The sequence below is a fragment of the Apodemus sylvaticus genome, chromosome 18, assembly GCF_947179515.1.
Source record: "Apodemus sylvaticus chromosome 18, mApoSyl1.1, whole genome shotgun sequence".
In the NCBI taxonomy this organism is placed as follows: domain Eukaryota; kingdom Metazoa; phylum Chordata; class Mammalia; order Rodentia; family Muridae; genus Apodemus; species Apodemus sylvaticus.
In genome coordinates this window covers 32,209,979-32,229,390 of record NC_067489.1, presented here as the reverse complement: position 1 = coordinate 32,229,390, position 19,412 = coordinate 32,209,979, and the positions used below count along the sequence as shown (strand labels likewise).

The window sequence follows — 19,412 nt, the reverse complement described above, 5'->3', positions numbered from 1 at the left end:
GTGACAAAAGGTGGTGAGCACTGAATGTCCGTCTCCAAAACATTGACAGTCGCGTGTTTATTACATGAATGTTATGTCCCAAATTTAAGTGAGGTGATTTGATGGGCATAAACTTCATTAATACATGTTATTATATATATGTGTGTGTGTATATATATCCATACATTTAAAGAAACTGCAAGTAGGTTTAGATATACAGAAAGTTTATATAGCTAGCACAAAGAATTCTCATCTATCTACAGCATATCTTAGCTGACATTTTACACTAGAACCACACATTTATCATAGCTAACCCAGAAGCAACACATTTCTGACTGAAGGCACACTACCTAGGTTTCCTTGGTTTGAGCCTGAAGTTCCTTGTCTGTTTGGTTCTCAGGCGATTACATTATGTGTATACATGTGTATACATGTGCATACAGTTCTGACACGCATGCAGTTCTCCATGTGGTTGTTGTAGATTTCTTACCTGTGGTCTGCCTTCAGCTTTATATGAGAGAGTCTAAGAATGAGAAAGAATGTGAGAAAATGTTTGTAAGTAATTCCTCAAGGAAAAGAACGCTCAAAATGATGCTCACAGCACTTACAGTGAAGCACTTTGTAAGCTAATTTTTATGTAGTCATATAGTGGGATTAGATTAGTTACATCAGTATGACACCTTTGTACTACTGTCTTTGTAGAACCTGCCATGTGTCTTGTCATGCTGTATTGAATTATATAGATTATTTTCTATGGATTCGAGCTCCTTAGAGACATGGATGTTTGTAGGGGAAAGCAACCTGTGCTGTCCCTGGGATCTGACGTGAGGTCTCTGCGTCAGGTCTCCATCTAAGGCCAGCTGGCCTAGTGCTGTGCTTCTGTGAGCAGCTGCAGCCAGGAGAATGTGGCTCTCCTCAGAAGCACGGCCCTGTTTTCTCGTGTCCTTTCTTTACTTTATGTAATGGCCCACTCTGTTTGTCCCCAGTTATCACTGTCCCCTTACCCTGCTCTCAACCATCTTACAAATGAGTCTTATCAGAAGTCTTAGCATTTCTGTTTTATTAGGTTGTCTTAGTCCCTTGTAGACCTTAATGTTTACATAAATGTGTGTAGCTTTATCCAGGGAGCAGTTCCTTAGCCGTTGTTAACCTTCTCAGTGGAGGCTTTTTAAAAATCAGGTGCTGCCAAGAGTTCCGAGAAAGGAAGGATTTAAAGCCCTTCTCTAGCGTCAGCTTTCAGTGTCAGTCAGTGATTACTGTTTTGTAGCTGATGTTCAATTTCACAAGTTTTTTGAAGAAAATTATATAGGAGGCTTGAGAAATGGTTCCGTGGTTAAGAGTGCTTGCTGTGCATTCACAAGGAACTGAATTTTGATCCCAGCCCTCACATGACCAGCCAGGCATGTTCTTCATGTGCCTGTAATGGCCAGGAGAGGAGGAGACAGGGCAGCCTCTGCAGCTGGCTGGCTGCCGGCCTAGTTCAGGGAGGATCCTTACCTCAGAGGGTCAGGACACTTCATCTGGCATACATACATATATACATCTCCATACATGCATAGGTATACACACACACACACACATACACACCAAAAAAAAAAAACCAGGAAACAAAAATAATGCTTACATTATGCTATCATTACAACTACATCATTCTGCATATTTATCCCCTTTCTTGATTTTATGTATTTTTTATAAAGCCAAGTAATGAGGTTGTCTGAATTTCATTATTATTTTAAGATACATTTAGAAAAGCAAACTTTCAGATATTTTAGAAATATGAAGTTTTCAGGTTTAGGGTTAGTGTCATTTTAGTTTTAATGTCTTTTAAACTGTACAATGTCTTTGAGGTTCTAAAAACAAACCCACAGGACTGGGGAGGTGGTCTGTCAGTTAAGACTGCTTCTGCCTTGTGCAGACTGCCTGGCTCCCACCACCATGTGCTGCTGCTGACAGCTGTGGGTCTGTCTGTCTGCCTTCAGCTTGAATGCCCCTTACTGCGCACTCCAGCAAGGCCCTTCGGTTGGCTTACCCCACTTCTGACTGCATCTGCCCCTTTGCAGTTGTCAGAACCCTGCTCTGTGCATGTGTCTGCCTATAATTCCCTGGCTTTGTTAGCCCCTGCGTGTCACACTAAACCAAAACATCGTATTTTGTCATTGGTGTTTACTGTTAACCTCACCATCTCAGTTACCCCTGTGTTTTGTTCCAGAAGTTTTAAAATCTCACATTGAAAAATTGAACAGTTAAAAAAATAAACAAATTGGGATACAAGATAATTTAGCCAGTAAAAGCAGTCAGCACGCAAACCTGACTGAGTCAGTCTGATTCCTCAGAAACTACTGTGGATGGAGAAAACCAACTCTGACCTCTACACATATCCTGTGGTAGACACATATTTATAGTTACACATTACATGCACACACACTTTAAAAAAATGTTCACTAAAAAGTCATTAGAAATGGTTCATTTCCTAAAGTAACCACAACTTAGTAAACAGATATTGAATTGAAACCAAGTATTTATTGAGAACCTACTATGTACCAAACTGCCCTAAGACTGCAGTAGTGCCAGGCTAGTTACAAATGCTGTGATCCTAACTGCAAGTATCCAGCGAGGAGAATAGGGAGGGAGGCATAGCCGAGAGTCTAAACTGTGGCCTTCAGTGGTGACGGCAGTTCAGAGGCACGCTGTGCACAGTCTACATGTGCACGTGCATGGTCTACAGAGGGTGGAGTGTGTGGGGGGCCTCACAAGGAAGGAGCCCAGGGCAGTGCCACGCCGACCGATGCAGGCGTCCAAACAGGAGAACAGCTAAACCTAAACGGTGATGTGTACTGTCAGATTTCATTTGTGTGTTTGTAAAGCAGTTCTCGTGCCTTGTTAATAAAATTCTGTAGAACAAAACCAAATCTGTAAAATAGAAAATAAAAATCTAAGATTATTCTTACTTAAGTAGTATTATTCTGTGGAAGAAGCCAAATTCTGGTGGTTCTCAAACATTTCAGTTCTGTTAAGTGTTATTAATATTTCGACGGTTTCTCTAAATGTAGTTTTTTGTCCCATGACTTATGTTTAGTTCTGATGCCAGCAAAAGCAAAAAGCAGAGCCGAGTAAGAAGGGCGGGCCTGCCTCTTCGCAGGGCTGGGTGTGGAGGTCAGTGTGGGGAGTGCAGAGTGCTGCCTGCGGGCTTAGCCGACTGGCTTTTGGTGAACAGGTAGATAAGTGCGTTCAAAACTGTCTTATGTGATTTGCCGTCAACTCTGAGAGTGTGGAGGTCTTATTTCAGAGCATTTCTATTTCAAAACTTTCTCATGCATTCCTTGTTTCACTTTTATATTACTATTTTTACTAAAATAGATAATGTATACAAAATGAATAATTTCCACTTAATTTTTTTTTTCTGATTCGTGTATGTAGTGGGTTTTTTGAGACAGCCTCACACAAGCCGGTCTCTTTGTAGGTCAATCTGGCCTCCACCCTGTAAGCGTCCTGCCTCAGCCTTCCAGGGGCTGCTGGCACTGCAGGAGTGCACACAGTACCTTCAGAGTTGATTATAACTTGCAAAACTACAAGCCAACAATTGTTTCTTCTGCAGATGAATTTAAAGGCCATTCTTTACTGCAAGCCGCCAGAGAAGCAGATCTGGCCAAAGTTAAGAAAACACTTGCTTTGGAAATCATTAACTTCAAGCAGCCACAGTCTCATGAAACTGCATTGGTAAGGTGATATTATCCATATGTCCCTTGGCCCGTAATAGTGGTGCAAGATTAAATAATTCTTTTCATTTCAGAAGCCTTGAAGTAGCGTTGCTCTCTGAAATGCCAGCAATTTGCATTTTAATATTGGTTGCACTGGCTTTTAACTTCGGTTTGGTCATGGTTCTTTGTGGGTGAGGAACTAGATATTTGCTGAGCCGTGATTTAGACTTGTTTTATCTTTGTGTTCACCCAAGCTTATTGTGACAAATTAATTTTGTGCTCAGTGCTTTCATTTTAATGCAAAGTGTGATCCGATAGAATCTTCTCTTTGGCCAAGAGAATAAAATAAAATTGAACAGATAAATATTGTATCTGTTTTCTGTAGAAAGTATGGTTTCATAGATATTTGCATTATTCTTTGGAGTAATTGCATTCAAATTACAGATTATGCTCATGTGAGGAAATGTTGAAACTGAGCTTTCCTTTCCTGACTGTGTAAATACCTTTATACTGTCCTCTTCTCCCCCTCCTCCTCTCTCAGGAAGATCTCTGATTTTTTTGGTCATTAAGCATATTAAGGCACAGATGTTGGGCTGGTTAGTGTCTCCCCTAACTTTAGAACTTAAGCTATGTGTGTCTTATGTTACAGACTGTTAAGTATACTTCACTTAACTTTCTTAACCCTGCATGGCTCAGAAAGGCCATTTAGCCCATTCTGCTGAAAACACTATTAAAAGATAAACCAAACCATGAAATGGGCCAAGTTAACTTTAAAACCACCAAGCCTAGTTCAAATAACCTCAGTCTACACAGTGCTAGGCCAGGGGTCCACAGTCACAGTATAAACCCCAGCACGGTAAGAGACTTGATCCTCTGCTCTGGGGTATTTACTTTATTCAGTTGTGAGTAGTTTTGTTTTTCAACTGTTAATACAGTCATTATTATTAAATGGAGCAAAACACAGACATTACATAAATAGGAGAATAAAACATAAGGTTTCTAAGAATATCAATTCCTTTCCATCACTTCAAGGTCACGTGTTCTTACCAGTGCCTGAGCAAACCTGCTTATCCTCATGCGTTCTGTGCTCAGTCAGTGAAGTAACGGAGAAACACTGCTTGATAATGAAGTCTCTAAATACCTCATTGAGAATATAATTTCATGTGCTTTGCACTCCCAATGTGTGTAAGAGGAATAGTGACCACAGAGTAAAATGCATCGTTATGTCCTAATTACAGTGTGCCAAGTAACTCTGGGTGCCGTTTCCTTCGGGAGTGAATGCTAAGTAGGACTTTGTCTGAACTGAACTCTGTCTGCTTTGCAGCACTGTGCTGTGGCCTCCTTGCACCCCAAACGGAAGCAGGTGGCGGAACTGTTGCTTAGGAAGGGAGCCAACGTCAACGAGAAGAACAAGGAGTAAGTGAGCCCCGTGGGCTCTTCAGCCTTCGTCTCTCTCCTCTGACTGCTCCCTACATGTAAGGAACACGACTCAGCATACAGCCGCACTGTCGCCTACCCACCCCCACACCGCGAACCCCTTCCTCCCAGCAAGCCCCTTCCGGCTTCATGTCTTCTTGTTGCCATGTTTGCTTCGTCTTGGTGGTCTGTGGCTCACTGTTTATTTAAGGTGGCCTGAATGTACACAATGGCGCATCACCATACCACACCACACCAGTCCACTCCACACCACACCAGTCCACACCACACACCACCCACCACACCTCACCACTCCACACCACACCCCACACCACACACCACACCACACCAGTCCACACCACACCAGTCCACACCACACACCACACCAGTCCACACCACACACCACACTACTCCACACCACTCCACCCCACACCACCCCACACCACACCACTACGCACCACACACCACACATCACACCACACCACTCCACACCACACACCACACCATACCACACACACCACTTCACACCAAACAGCACACTACACAGACCACACCACACCACACCACTCCATACCACACACCACACCACACACAACCACTCCATACCACACACACCACTCCACACCACACACCACACCACTCCATACCACACCACTCCACTCCACACCACACCACACCACTCCACACCACACTACCCCACACCACATCACACACCACACCACTCCATACAACACCACATCACACAAGAAAAGGAGCCTTCTGTCAGCATCCAATAGCTACCAAGAGTTGTTGCAGTAAAAGTCACAACATTCTCTCCTTTTTCTCCTTTCTGTAGTCTCATGACCCCTTTGCATGTTGCAGCGGAAAGAGCTCATAATGATGTCATGGAAGTTCTGCATAAGCATGGCGCGAAGGTAAGCCCAACCACCTGCCGCCTTCAGGGCTGAGTCCCCAGGAAACTCACCTTTTCAGAAAGGGTGATTAGTGTGTGATTTTGTGTTTAAAGTCATATGTTGTCCTTTGAAGTTGATTTAATTGTTTTTTCTAATAAAATTGTCCCTTTGTCCTTTCTTCCTTGTCCCTAGAAAGCAATGGGCAGCTGGCGACTGTCTTTTGACACGGAGCTTAGCTCCTCTACATTTGTTCTGGTTACTTTGCATCCCTACAGTGACACAACTCAAATGATTTCGCCCCTAGTGTGAGAAGGGTTAGTGTATGGTCAGTTAGCCATGTGCACTTGGGCAGAAGCCATGGTGGTAGAATGATGTCGCACAGGAGCAGTGTTTACTCTGTAGAGGACAGGAAGCAGAAAGTAAGTTAGACAGGGCCAGGAAGAGAATGTATTAAAGGATCTTTGTCACCCAGCTGTCCTATCTCATAACGTTGTCAGAACCTCTCACAATAGTGCCACACGGCACATACCTCAGCACCTCTGTGGGCACCTGTGCACACACAGCATATACTCACACAGATGGACACACAAGTAAAACTAAGATGATCGCTTTAGAAGGTGAGAACGCACACGATCCCCATGGTGGAGGGTCGGTTGTGTGGGTGGGTTTGGTTTTGCAGTACAGGAGATTGGACCTGGGATCTCACACAAGCTACACAGTGCACTCTTGGTCAGCTGTGGACCCAGCAACACAGGCCACTTAAAAGTTAATATCAGAATTAACATAATAGCATAGTCGGCTTTATATTTTAGAATTATTTTTATTTTATGGGTAGGGTAATGCAGGAACCTGGAAGCAGGAACTGGAGCTGAGGTCGGGGAGGAATGTGGCTTACTGGCTTGCTCTCCGTGCCTGTTCAGCCTGCTTTTGTTTTGTTTAATATTTATCTACTTATTTTATTTATACGAGTGTACTGTAGCTGTTTTCAGACACACCAGAAGAGAGGGCATTAGATTCCATTACAGATGGTTGTGGTTGCTGGGATTTGAACTCAGGACCTCCAGAAGAGCAGTCAGTGCTCTCAACCCCTGAGCCATCATCTCTCCAGCCCCCAGCCTCCATTCTTACGCAGCTCAGAACTACCTGCCCCAGGGCTGGCACCGTGAACAGTGGACGAGCACTCCTAGGAATGGAGGAATATTCTTAACTGAAGTTTCTTCTTCCTAGATAACTGCTTTTTAAGTTAACAATCAAAAACTAACTAGCATACCCAGCTTCATAATTTATAAACTTTAAAGTACAATCTTCTACTTAACACAAAACTCCTGTTTTGTGTTTAGGGATAGTATCTGCCAGAACATAGATGAAATTTGAGTACCACATTAAAAGTAAAAATACCACTGTTTGCTAAACATAGTTAATAGTACGTTTCTTTAATAGGCTTCACGTGAAATTTCTCTAACTGATAATGGCTGTTGAACCAAGTATCACAACCAAGCAGTGACCTCAAATCCTTACAGGATAATTTTTCATAAGACGTAAGATTTGGGAGGCTGGCTTGTTCTTTCCAGAGCATCCGAGGTGATTCTTAGCAGCCAAGTTGAACAGCTCACAGCTGTCTGTCTGTACTCCAGCTCTATGAGGGCTCGGGCCTCCATGGGGAACTTGCTCTTGTGCACACATCCCCACAGAGAAACCCATAACATACACTCAGTAAAATAAAATCTTTAAAACCAATTAAATGGTATTTTACACCCTAGTAATGAAAGCCTCCCTTTCCCTTCCCACCTCTTGCATTCCTCTTCCGTAAGCTGCAGCTTTGTGAGGAGTGTTTTAGTGTTACAGCTTTCCATCATGAACAAGATCATGTATATTAAATGTTCTCATTATAGCGCATATGATCCAAAACTTTGCTTTAAAAGGTAATTTTGCATATCTTGAAATTAAGATAAGTTAAAATAAAGAGAAGAGTTGTACAGATTTATCATCTATTTTATAGCTATATCTATAGCATTGTTATATAAACATGTAATGTCAGAAGTAATAAACTAAGGTGCTTTCTGTTACACTTGTATGAATCATTTTTGCCATAGGTCTGACTTTGCAAGTCATTTTTGACAATTATAATGCTCATACAAACCATGAATAATGTTCTTAATTCTTAAAAATATTTATTTGTTATCACTTACAAGACTTTTTTTTCAGAATAGTTAAATGAAAAACAAACTTTTTGTTATAGTCTCTCTCAGTGGCATTGTGTAGCTGCTGGGTTTTCAGTTCTTACTGACTGTTCATGTGCATAATTACTTTTATTATTAGCATCTTAGTTCAGCAGTGGGTTTCTGAGATTGAAAACAGTCTGCTAGTGACACAAATGACTTCTAGAGTAGCATGTTCTTCCAGGTCTTCCACTACAGCAAGCAAGTTGTTTTTGGTTCCTTTAAATACAAAGTTAATATATAAGTTGTCATCAATAGATCTCAAATGCCACATCAAGCTGGATGTAGTGACAAACCGCCTTCAATCCTAGCACTCAGGAGCCTGAAGCAGGGAAGAGTCCAACCTGGTCTGCATAGTAATCTGTAGGCGAGCTAAAGCAAAAGGAGAGGAGGAAGGAAGGAGGGGGGGAGGGAGGAGAGGAGGAAGCTGGCAGGCAGGCAGACAGGCAGGCAGGCAGGCAGGCAGGCATCCCCTAGCACTCACTCCTGGATCGAGGCAGTGAGCCAGTCCTACAGGCTCGCTGCATTCATTTGTTCAGACAGAAACAAAAGTTCATAAGTAAAAATATTTCTTGACTACTCTTAGGGCATGTTTTCCTTGCTTAGTATTTCTTTCTGTGATTTCTATTTGGCTTTTAAATGGCCCATAGTTTCCCATTTGATTCTAACTTTCTGAACATGTTCATAGGATCAAATACCTAACAAGCCACAAAAAGGAAGAGTGTATTTTTCTCATGGTTCTGAGGTTTAGTCTATAGTGGCAGGGGAGTGTGCTGAAGTAACCAGGTCATGCCAAACAGGGAGCAGAGCGGAGCACTAACCGGAAGATGCAAGGCAGGACAGCCCTAGTGACCTGCTCCTCCGTCTCCCAGTAGCCTCCAGATTCTCAATCTGTCAGTGGATTAGCACATTAACTTAAACTGAACCCTTATAGTCTGGTCCTCCTAGAAAAGCCCTCACAGACATACCCCCAAGATTGCTTTACTAATTATTAATTACTTAGTCCAATCAAGTTCACAATCAACATCGTCCATTATGGCCTCTAAATGTGTGGCTTGTGAATGTCTTAACTGTTGTTAGCACTGTTGAGTATGTAACATTAAATGAAGCTTTTTCCCTTTTTGGTGGCAGTTTCATGTTTTAATAAAAAATAATCTGTTTAGCATTGAATGTTAAGTATTTGTCATGCACCAGGGAGTTAAGACTTGGTCTCAAACCATTTTAGGGGCTGTAAGACCAGTGGCTTCAGGGGACGAAGGAAGGCAGTGGCGGGCTTGCTCACTTTGTTCGGTGGCAGTTGTGTGTTCATTTGTTTGTGAGGCAGCGTCTACCTTCCATTACTGCTGTCCAGGAAGGCAGAGCTCAGACTGGTGAGGATCCTTGTGTGCGAGCCTCCCTGAGACATTTGTGATCTTGCCTTCTAGTAAAGAACCATCCCTTCCTCCCCAGTCCCTGTGAAAGCCTGATCACGATTCCCGTCTGTGAGCGCTATGGGCGGACTACCAACAAGTCCTTAGAAGCTCGCACAGTTAGCTCCACTGAGAGACCAGTGAGGGCTTTACTCACCGCTGTTTGCTTCAGCTTGCTTCCCGGAGAAGGTACTCCACAGTCTCGGAAGTCAACTCTCATCAAATGGAACTTTTTAAACTAAACCTTAATTCTTTTTACAAACTTATTCCAAGAACCAGTGATACATTATAAATTCTTACTCATTGTTAAAGTTGAAATTCCGCAGTCAGTGATGGGGATGTGAGTGGTCTCTTTCCCCGGCACTCAGTCCTGCCATACTTACAGTGTGTGTGCCTTAGAGTTTCAGTGCTGGGAGGAGACCACGAGCAGTGCAGCTCTCATAAAGAGAAGCATTTAATTGGGGCTGGCTTACAGGTTCAGTGGTTTAGTCCGTTATCGCCGTGTCAGGAAACACGGTGGCACTCAGGCAGACATGGTGCGACAGAAGGAGTTGTACATCTTGATGTGAACCCAGCAGAAGGAAATGGTGTGCTGGAGTGACTTGAGCATGAGACCTCAAAGCCTGCCTCCACACTGATACAGTTCCTCCAGCAAGGCCACACCCACTCCACCACGGCCACACCTCCTAAGAATGCCAGTCCCCACCAAGCATTCAAACACATGAGTCTGTGGGGCCATTCCTATTCAAACCACCACAGTGTTCTGCAGATCTGCTTCACCACTGGAGGTGAAGCTGGCGAGTCCTCAGTAAACAGAAAACTTTTAAAATCCTCCTCTGCCCATTACATTGATTTGCTAAAGGACTGAGCTTTATTTAAAATACTAAAGTCATCCATTTGAAATCTTAAGTTGGTAAGATCAGTATTTTAGAAGAATAACTCAAATTATATTTACATGACTTAAACTAAATCAGAATTCATTGTTACCATTCATTTTTACAGCTGCATAATTGAGTATGTCTCATCTAATTTCCAGAAAAGTGTGAATAATTAGGATGTTTGCAGTTCTGGGTATTCTAAAATGAAGTAACATTCTTACAAAAACTCTAGTTTGCCATCTTGTGTTTTCTATTGAGAAATACTTAAACAGTACTTGTCTGTTATGTGCAAAGTCTTCTTTTTTCCTTGCTGGAAAATATGATCGAATTAAATTGCAATGTCGTTTCATGGTGAGTTTTGTGAAGACCAACAAGAATTTATGTGAACCTTTTCTGAGTAAACACCACAGCTTTCCCAGTAACAAAGGACTGGAAATAGACCAATTCTCTTAAATTCTGACCTCTTACTGGTATGGGATGGTACTGTCATTCTCTTATTAGGACTTTTCAAGAAGACACTACATATTTTCATCATTAATTGGACTTGATGAAAAATTATTCCAACGATGTAGTTTGAGTGGTTAAGTGCTGAGTCAGCACGCGTGAGGGGAAGGGGAGTTGTTGTTAAGGCCTCCAGAGATGAGGGAGGACTTAGAGCAGGGGTTCTTTGAAAGCAGCATGCACACTTGAGAAAGATTTTGATCCCTCGGGTGCTTACTGGAACATTCCAAAATACTATGCTAATTAGATTTGACCAAATTATGAACCTTGACCCAAGAGGAGAACATTTATTCAACATAATTAACTAAATTACTGTTTCCCATATATACTCTTCAAGGTTTGAAAATGGCACCTTGAATCTACAAGGGAGTTCCCAGTCAAATGTATTTATGGTTCAGGTAGCCATTGCAGATAAGTATCCTATTACCTGAAAATAGGAAATCTGTATTGCGTCAAAATCAAAACCTTTGAATTATCAGCATCATACAGATAACATTATACACCTGAACTCATGTAATACCACACAGTCACACAAAAATAGAGTTGCTTCAGCTTTTGTGTACACTGTATATATGAAACAAGTTTGTGTATAGACGTGGGTCCTCTTTCCAAGGTATTCCATTATTTAGTACGAATATTCTCATAGACAAAAGAATTTGAAATTGGAAGCACCTCTGATGAGGGATATTCATTTAGATTATAAGGCACTTCCTAAAATGAAAGTGTAATGAACTGCATTGATAGTCCTGTGCATATATTCTGTTGTCTGAACATGATGAGAGCTGTCCATGCTGAGGTGTTTCCTGAGCATCTGCAGTGGGCACCGGGGGAGAATCCCTGCCCCCCTGACAACTTTGTTTTTTCCTTTTTTCTGTGGAGTGTCAGAATGATGGTCATTGAGGAAAGTCAAGGCCCATTTGAGGAAACGCAAAACAATTGTGATTTTTTTTTTCCTCCTCCAAGGCACTCACTATTTCTACAGCACTAGTGAGCAAAAGCTAATGATGACATTTTCCAAAAGTTCACAGTTGACTCTTCTCACGAGAGCGTATTTGCTACAGTGTGAAAGAATGCCCAGTTTCACGTGGACATCAATGGTTTTTTCAGATGAACGCCCTGGATAGTCTTGGTCAGACTGCTTTGCATAGAGCTGCCTTAGCCGGCCACCTGCAGACCTGCCGCCTGCTGCTGAGCTACGGCTCCGACCCTTCCATCATCTCCCTGCAAGGCTTCACGGCCGCGCAGATGGGCAGTGAAGCTGTGCAGCAGATTCTGAGCGGTGAGTCCCAGGCCTGCCTTCCCTTGCTCACACCCTCCCACGCGAGCGCCGCCGAGCAGACCCTGCCGCCATGCCGCCTGTTCTCAGTAGCGTCGTGGGCGATCTTCTGGCTCTGAATGCTTCTTTTTCACGAAACCTTTCCTCTCCTACTTAGTCCCCCCATCTCTGATTTGTGGTAGGATGAGGAGCTATCAGGAGGAGATGTGCACCATTTTTAAGTTAGGTGGCTGGTTGGAACTGAACCCAGGCTGGAGTTACGGCAGCTCTCCAGTCTGTCAAATGGAGACATGTTAAGTTTCTATAGTAAGATCTTTGATTGTTCTTACCTGCATAGACCTCGGGCCTACTTGTCATTCTTAACTATTCTGAAATTATATTTTCTTGATTTAAATGTAATCCTCAACGTTTGGTGAGTGTCCCAGTGAATGCCCACTATAGTGTAAGGTATTTACTTTGTTGACAGAGATCGGGCAGAAAACTGATAGATAGTACAATAGTCACTGACTTCCTAACTCCCAAGTTAGAAGTAACAGCCTTCTGAAAGCTTTGGAATTAGACATGAAAGAATTTCAATATAATTACTCTTCTTTCACTGTATGCCCAAGCTCTGTAAGTACAGTGCCCCTTTTATAGCAGATATCTTATGATGCCTCTACCCATAAATAAAATTCTTAAGATTATCTGATACATAACTATTCTAAACTCTACATAAGAAGTTCCTAAACATCTATACTAAGATATCTAAGTGATAGTAAAGTGCTGTAATTATTGTGTGATAGCTTGGAGATGACAGAGCTAGAAGCCCCCCACCCCCCAAGCTGCATCCTAGTTTAGAAGCACAGAGTCTCTCCAGGTCCGCGGTACTTAGAGCTGTGCCAGTGCTGCCTGAGGAAAGCAGTCTCAGCTAGGACCCTGGGTAAGCACTGCTTTTCCTCCTCAGCTCCTTCTTGCAGGCCAGGCCCTCGCCTCCAGGCTGGGCTTGTTGACAGATGAGGAACGGGACTATTAGAGAACAGCAGCTACAGCCAGAGGCAAAAGAACTGCTGTATGGCTACTGTAGAAATGAGTACAATCCCGGCTGGGGTTTCTACCCTGCCTGTGGTTATTGAGTTCCTGGATGAAAGACACTCACAGCCTTTATATTCACAATGAGCCCTCGTCACCACAATAGCTGGGCAGCGGCCTGCTCTCCACACTGTTAGAATCTACTTTCCTGTCAATAACCTCGAGTTATTATTATTTACTGTGTGCCATCTGGGTTGCTCTTAGCTCTCTGGTCAGGCAGCCCTCGGGGCCACTGTCTCTTGAGCCTTCGCCCATGGCAGCTTCTCCTTCCTCCTCTCCTGCACCCCTTCTCCAGAGATGACTTCCTCCAGGACTTTCAATAGTTACTCCTTTCTCACCCTTGGCTTCTCCTCCAGTCTTCACTACCAGAATGTGGCTCGGTTTTAAGCCTGACTATGAAGCTCCTGCCTTGAACAGAGCCGTGGGATGTCTGCTGCAGGAAGATAAGATACTGCCCCCCCACCAGGAAATAGCTCGTTCAGGAAATTGCAATCATTTTGTAAATTGGGATTTTTATGAAATATTCTTTTGTCCCTTTTTTTACTAGAAGATTCCCACTGAATTTTACTTCTGTGAGTTATAACCATAAATAAACACACAGCTACTGAATCAGTTTCTTACAACACTATGCATATATTTAACAGTAGTTAACAAAATGGGGATGAAGTATCAAATAAATTCAACAAATTGGATCCATTTAATATCTTTAAGATGCCATCTAAGTAAGCGCAGCTCAAATCCATGACTTATGGGGGGATGAGACTGAATATTGACTCAGAAGTAAAAAGTTCAGTTACTTTTATAATTCTACTCTAAAATTGATTTTGTGATGGATATAGTTAATTATAAAAGCTTAATTTAGCAAATGGTAGGAATCAGTTTGCCATATTCATTTATGATTTAGAAAGAGAATACAAAGGCTGAAGAGATGGCTCATTGGTTAAGAGCACAGATTGCTCTTCTAGAGGTCCAGAGTTCAAATCTCAGCAACCACATGATGGCTCACAACCATCTATAATGAGATCAGATGCCCTCTTCTGGTGCATCTGAAGATAGCTATAGTGTATTTACATATAATAAATAAATAAATATTTTTTAAAAAGAAAGAATACAAATAATAGAGCTATCTGAGATATAGATCCTTTTTTTAAAAAAACATAAAAACCTATTTTTATTGGAATTACTCCATGCTTGGAAGAGGATACCGAGTCTTCTTTTATAGGTATTTCTACATTCTCATTTTTCTTTTTAATCTGAGGCAGAGTCCAACCAGGCTGCCTATGCTGGTCTTGAACTCGCTGTAACCCAGCAGGCCTGAGATGTGTAGCATCCCTGCCTCATCTACTTTAGTACCTAGGATTTGTCTACCTAGTCCTGCTCTATTATTTCTAAAAATAACTTTGTTCTAAGCCCATTTCAGATTTATACAGATGCAGAACTCCACAGTTGCTATCCTAATAAATCAGCACATTTAACTTTTACACTTTGATATTCCCTGTGTGTAGTTCTTAGAAGCACTCTGGTATGTACCCTAGATAGTTTGCGTGACTAGAAAGTGACACCTTCCTAGGCACTCCCCATCAGCGTGGCGCGATGATAACCTAAAGACACAGGATGTTTCCTGAGTTTTCTCTGTTGCTGGAATCTCAATAGAGCCATGGTAGAGTGTTATAGAACAGCCTCACCTATAGGTGCAGTAGTTCTCAAGCACCGTTAGACTGGAGACCAGTGACCAGAAAGTCAGCGAGTAGGCATCAGAGAATCAGGGCGCAACACACTGACTCTGATGTGAAGTAGCCCAAAGGCCAACATGGCAAATACTTTGATGATGGTTGTTTTTGTGAAAAGGAAATCTAAACAGGAGCAGGGATTCCAGTCCTCAACAACCCCACAGACTAACAAGGGTAGTATAGCACTTTCTTTAAAGAGAAAGAATTTTAAAATGGACTTCATTGTTCGAGACGATCTTTTTTCCTTTTTAGTCTTGGTATTTTGTCTGATTTAATCTTAGTGTTTTATCTGTTAAGAATTATTAATGTGATCAAATAATTTGTCTTCTACAGAAGAATTCTTAAACCTATGTATAAAAGTCAACGCTTCTGAACAAAGCACTGTAGAAAACTAAAGTTTTCTTTTACAATCTAAAGCCTTTTGTGGCATCACTTGATCCTTCCCGCTTGGACTGTGAACTCAGTGTCTCTGATCTAATGTAATGCTGTGTAATCTTAAACCTGAAAGAGACTTTGAGGACAACCGGGTGGGTCTCACTCTTGGAATGCAAAAATCTAGACGTCAGGCTGGTAAGATGGCTCAGTGGTTAAAGGTGCTTGCCGAGCGAGCCTGTGACCTGAGCTCGGTCCCCAGGGCCATGCCGGAAGAGAGACCTGACTCCTGACAGCTGCTTTCTGACCTCCTGCATGCCATGGCACACACACCCTGCCTGGCCACTAATGATAAATAACAATATCAGAAATCTGACGTGTCCTCCAAGACCCACGTGCAGCCCAGCCTGTGGTCCTGCTCGCCCGCCACACCCTGTGTACTGCAGTGTGTAACTCCCGGAAGCCACATTTAGCATGAGCATACTGAATCTTTTTTTTTTCTTTAACAGATCAATATTGAATAACTTTTTGTTACATTTATATTTGATTAATCAAAATATCTGACTTGTAAGCATGTAAATGTAAAAACCCAACTTAATATGTCACATTTAACCTTGTCATCTTTCTCCCAGCTGCACAGGCATGCAAAGGCTGGAGCTATTTTTGGCCTTCTGGTTCCAGCTTTCTTCACTGTCCTTTGAAGCAGTCTTTACCTGAGCATGTGATGCCTGGAGTGCTGGGGTATAAAGTGTTCCTCTGGGTCAGGATGCATTTAAGTTTGACTTGGATCAGATGTAAACTGAAGTAAAAAGTTAGAAAAGTACTTTTTCCATGAGTAAATGGAGGAGGGACAGAACAGCGTCAGCCCGGGATCCCTTCTCCCTCGTTAAGTCTCCTCCATAGCTGCCTCGGGTACCCCAGCCAACAGTAGTCTCTCCTTCCCTTCGTACAGAGAGTACTCCTATACGCACTTCGGATGTGGACTATCGACTCTTAGAGGCATCGAAAGCTGGTGACTTGGAAACTGTGAAGGTGAGTTAGCGCCTTTACCGTTACAGTTGGACTCCTGCTACCCACCTCACTTTTATGGATCTAAACAAAACCACTCAAAAACAAGCAGTATTGTTTTTAAGATTTAAAAACAATGGACAGGGTATACGTCTACACATAAAAGAGTATTACCAAGACTTTTCCCAGTATGTCCCTTACAGCACCTAAACCATAAAAGAATAAGATACACACATAAGTTTTTATTACATATAATGTAATGAAATATACTCTGTATGTGCGTGCCTGTGCGTGTGTGCCCATGTGCTGTTGTGCATATGTAAAGTCAAAGGACAACTTTCTGGAATCAGTTTTCTCCTTCCACCATGTGCAACCTGGGAATTGGGTTCAAGATGGCGGGCTTGGTGGCACGTGCCTTTACTCCCGTGAGCCCTCTTACTGGCCAAAATGCAAATTTTAACTTCATCTATTTGTATACAAGTCGGCAAAAAGTGTTTTCAAGTTGCTAAACAATCCATTCACATTAAAAGAAAATTTTATTTTTGACAGTGAATTGTAAGTGTCCAAAGAAGACATACAAATTGAGAATTAGGTCTGGTATATTTTTTCCCAAAAGCTAAGAATTAGAAGTTAGCTGGGTGTGGTAGCTCATGTCTTTCATTCCTTTGGAAAGCTGAGGAATGAGGATTGCTATGAGTTTTGGGATAGCCTGCACTATGCCCTTCTCCCCCTTCCTCTCCACTTCTCTGTATAAAGTATTTTAAAATTCGAGAAACAGTCTTAGGGAGGGAGATGGGGAGGAGACAGGAGGCCTCATTGGCTGCCTTTGGATTTCGGTTAGGTTAGGAACTGGACTAGGGTCTCCAACAAAGATGAAATTCCTCTGTACGCTCAGAGTATCTGATGTCACAGTAATACCAAATGTAATGTGGATTCTCCTTCGGGGCTTTCTGAAACATCATGTGGCTCAGACTGTCCTCAGACTCACTGTGTAACCCACACTGGCCCCAAACTGGAGGTCTTCCTCCCTCACCCTCTCCAGCTCAGGCCTCTACCTCATCTTGTCTGCATTCGCCTGTAATCATCCAGAGCACTCACTTTTATACAGCTGATCTGTGGAGAAAATTTACTATCTCATTAGAGTAATTTCAATTTGCCCACTTTGAGAGCAAAGTCTATGATTGTTAATGGTGTTGTCTCTGTCTCTGTGTCTGTGTGTACACCACAAAAGCAACTCTGCAGCCCGCAGAATGTGAACTGCAGGGATCTGGAGGGCCGGCATTCTACCCCCTTACACTTCGCTGCCGGCTATAACCGTGTGTCTGTCGTTGAGTACCTTCTACACCATGGAGCTGATGTCCATGCCAAAGACAAAGGGTATGTATGTGTTCAAAGCCCTTCATATTTCAAGCTGTATATCTTTGGTATAAAGTTATATAATTTTTATCTACAGAATATAGCTGTTTTCTTTAGAACAAAAAATTTACAAATGGCATACTGCTCATTTAAACTTAGTGTTTTAAGTGTTATAGATGCTTATTAAAATAATATACACGATTCATTTAAGTTATAACCTAAATAAACATATATATTGAAATTAAAGATTCTCTCATCCCATGCCCTAAAGATACACGATACAACATGAGCAGCAGTTTGCCTGTAATCATCCAGCTCTGTCTTGGGTTGTGTACAGCACCTGTCAGTCACCTGGGTTATGACCGTGTTTCTTGGCACCTTTGACTTTGCACTGCACGGTACCTAGGTGAGGACACCTTTCCAGTCTGCTTTGGACGTCGCCTGTTCTTGCACCATGCCCTCTGATTTGGTGCATCCTTTTCATGCCTGTGTATAGGATTTTACTTCATTTATGAATATTTTTATGTCATCTGTAATTTACTGTTCATCCTCTGATTATATTTTTGCCATTAAAAATTTCTTAAGAATAATTCAGTCCTTCCCAAAATCACCATTATTAATAGAAATATAATTTTGATTCTGCTAATTTAAGTTGTTTATATGTTTATAATAGATGAATTACTTGACAAACTAGGTAAAACTTTTAGAGCAGCTATTTACAAATCTAAGAAGAGTATTAACCACACTCAGTTCCTGTACGCTGAGTCAGCCTAACAGCTCAGTGGGGCGGCCCCCAGCGGCCCACTGTGTGCACTTACTCAGCTAGCAGCATAAGGGACTGGGCAGCTCAGGCTCCGGGGGACTAGTACGTGTTTGCCTGTCACCATACATGTAATGCGCCATACGTGATGATTGAGAACGTGTCCTGGTTGTTCAGAGCACTGGAGTACATTGGAGAGCAGCCAGTGTTGCCTCTATGACTTAGTTTACTATCAACGTATTTCGCCATAAAGCCTTTGTCTTTAGATGACACCAATCTCTAGATAAATCACTGCATATCTGATTTTTTTACATGTCCCAAGTCAACGTACACTGACCCTTCGGTGCACTGCTCTTGAGAGGGTGTCTTTTTTGTGCTACCTTTTAGAATGTCACCTGCTTTCTTTGAAAAACTAATCATCTGAAAGAGTTTGCTCAGAAGATGAGGGTTAAAGATTCTCTTAGCTGAGTAGAATTTATAATTGAATTTTATTTTCCTTGATGATATTCTTTTTTAGGGATAGATTAATGATTTCTGTCATAGAAGGCTTTATATTGAAAAGTTGTTTGTTTTTTTTTTTAATTATGAATGTTTGAATTCGTGAGGTGGCTTAGCAGGTAATGACACTTGCTGTGCAAGCTGCTGTCCTGAGTTCCATCCCTAGAACATGCATGAAGTGTAAGGCGAGAACTGACTTGGCAGGCTTGCCCTCCAACCTCTACAAGTTCATTGTGACACACATATGTGCACACACAGTAATAACTAGTAAAAAGTATTAGTCCCTGCTTAGAAATGGGGCCCATGTTAGAGACCGAAGAGGAAGTGTTTCTCTGTAAGTGACTGCTCAGT

General features: G+C 42.1%; 1 protein-coding gene across 1 annotated transcript in view; it reads left to right on the top strand.

Annotated features, from left to right (window-relative positions):
• Tnks (tankyrase) overlaps nucleotides 1-19,412 on the top strand; it is a 156,313-nt gene that overhangs the window by 106,742 nt on the left and 30,159 nt on the right. Inside the window, exons 9-14 of the mRNA XM_052162651.1 lie at nucleotides 3,575-3,696; nucleotides 5,002-5,093; nucleotides 5,929-6,007; nucleotides 12,101-12,272; nucleotides 16,392-16,471; nucleotides 17,679-17,824. Coding sequence (XP_052018611.1) covers nucleotides 3,575-3,696; nucleotides 5,002-5,093; nucleotides 5,929-6,007; nucleotides 12,101-12,272; nucleotides 16,392-16,471; nucleotides 17,679-17,824 — 691 coding nt within the window. The remainder of the gene's footprint in view (nucleotides 1-3,574; nucleotides 3,697-5,001; nucleotides 5,094-5,928; nucleotides 6,008-12,100; nucleotides 12,273-16,391; nucleotides 16,472-17,678; nucleotides 17,825-19,412) is intronic.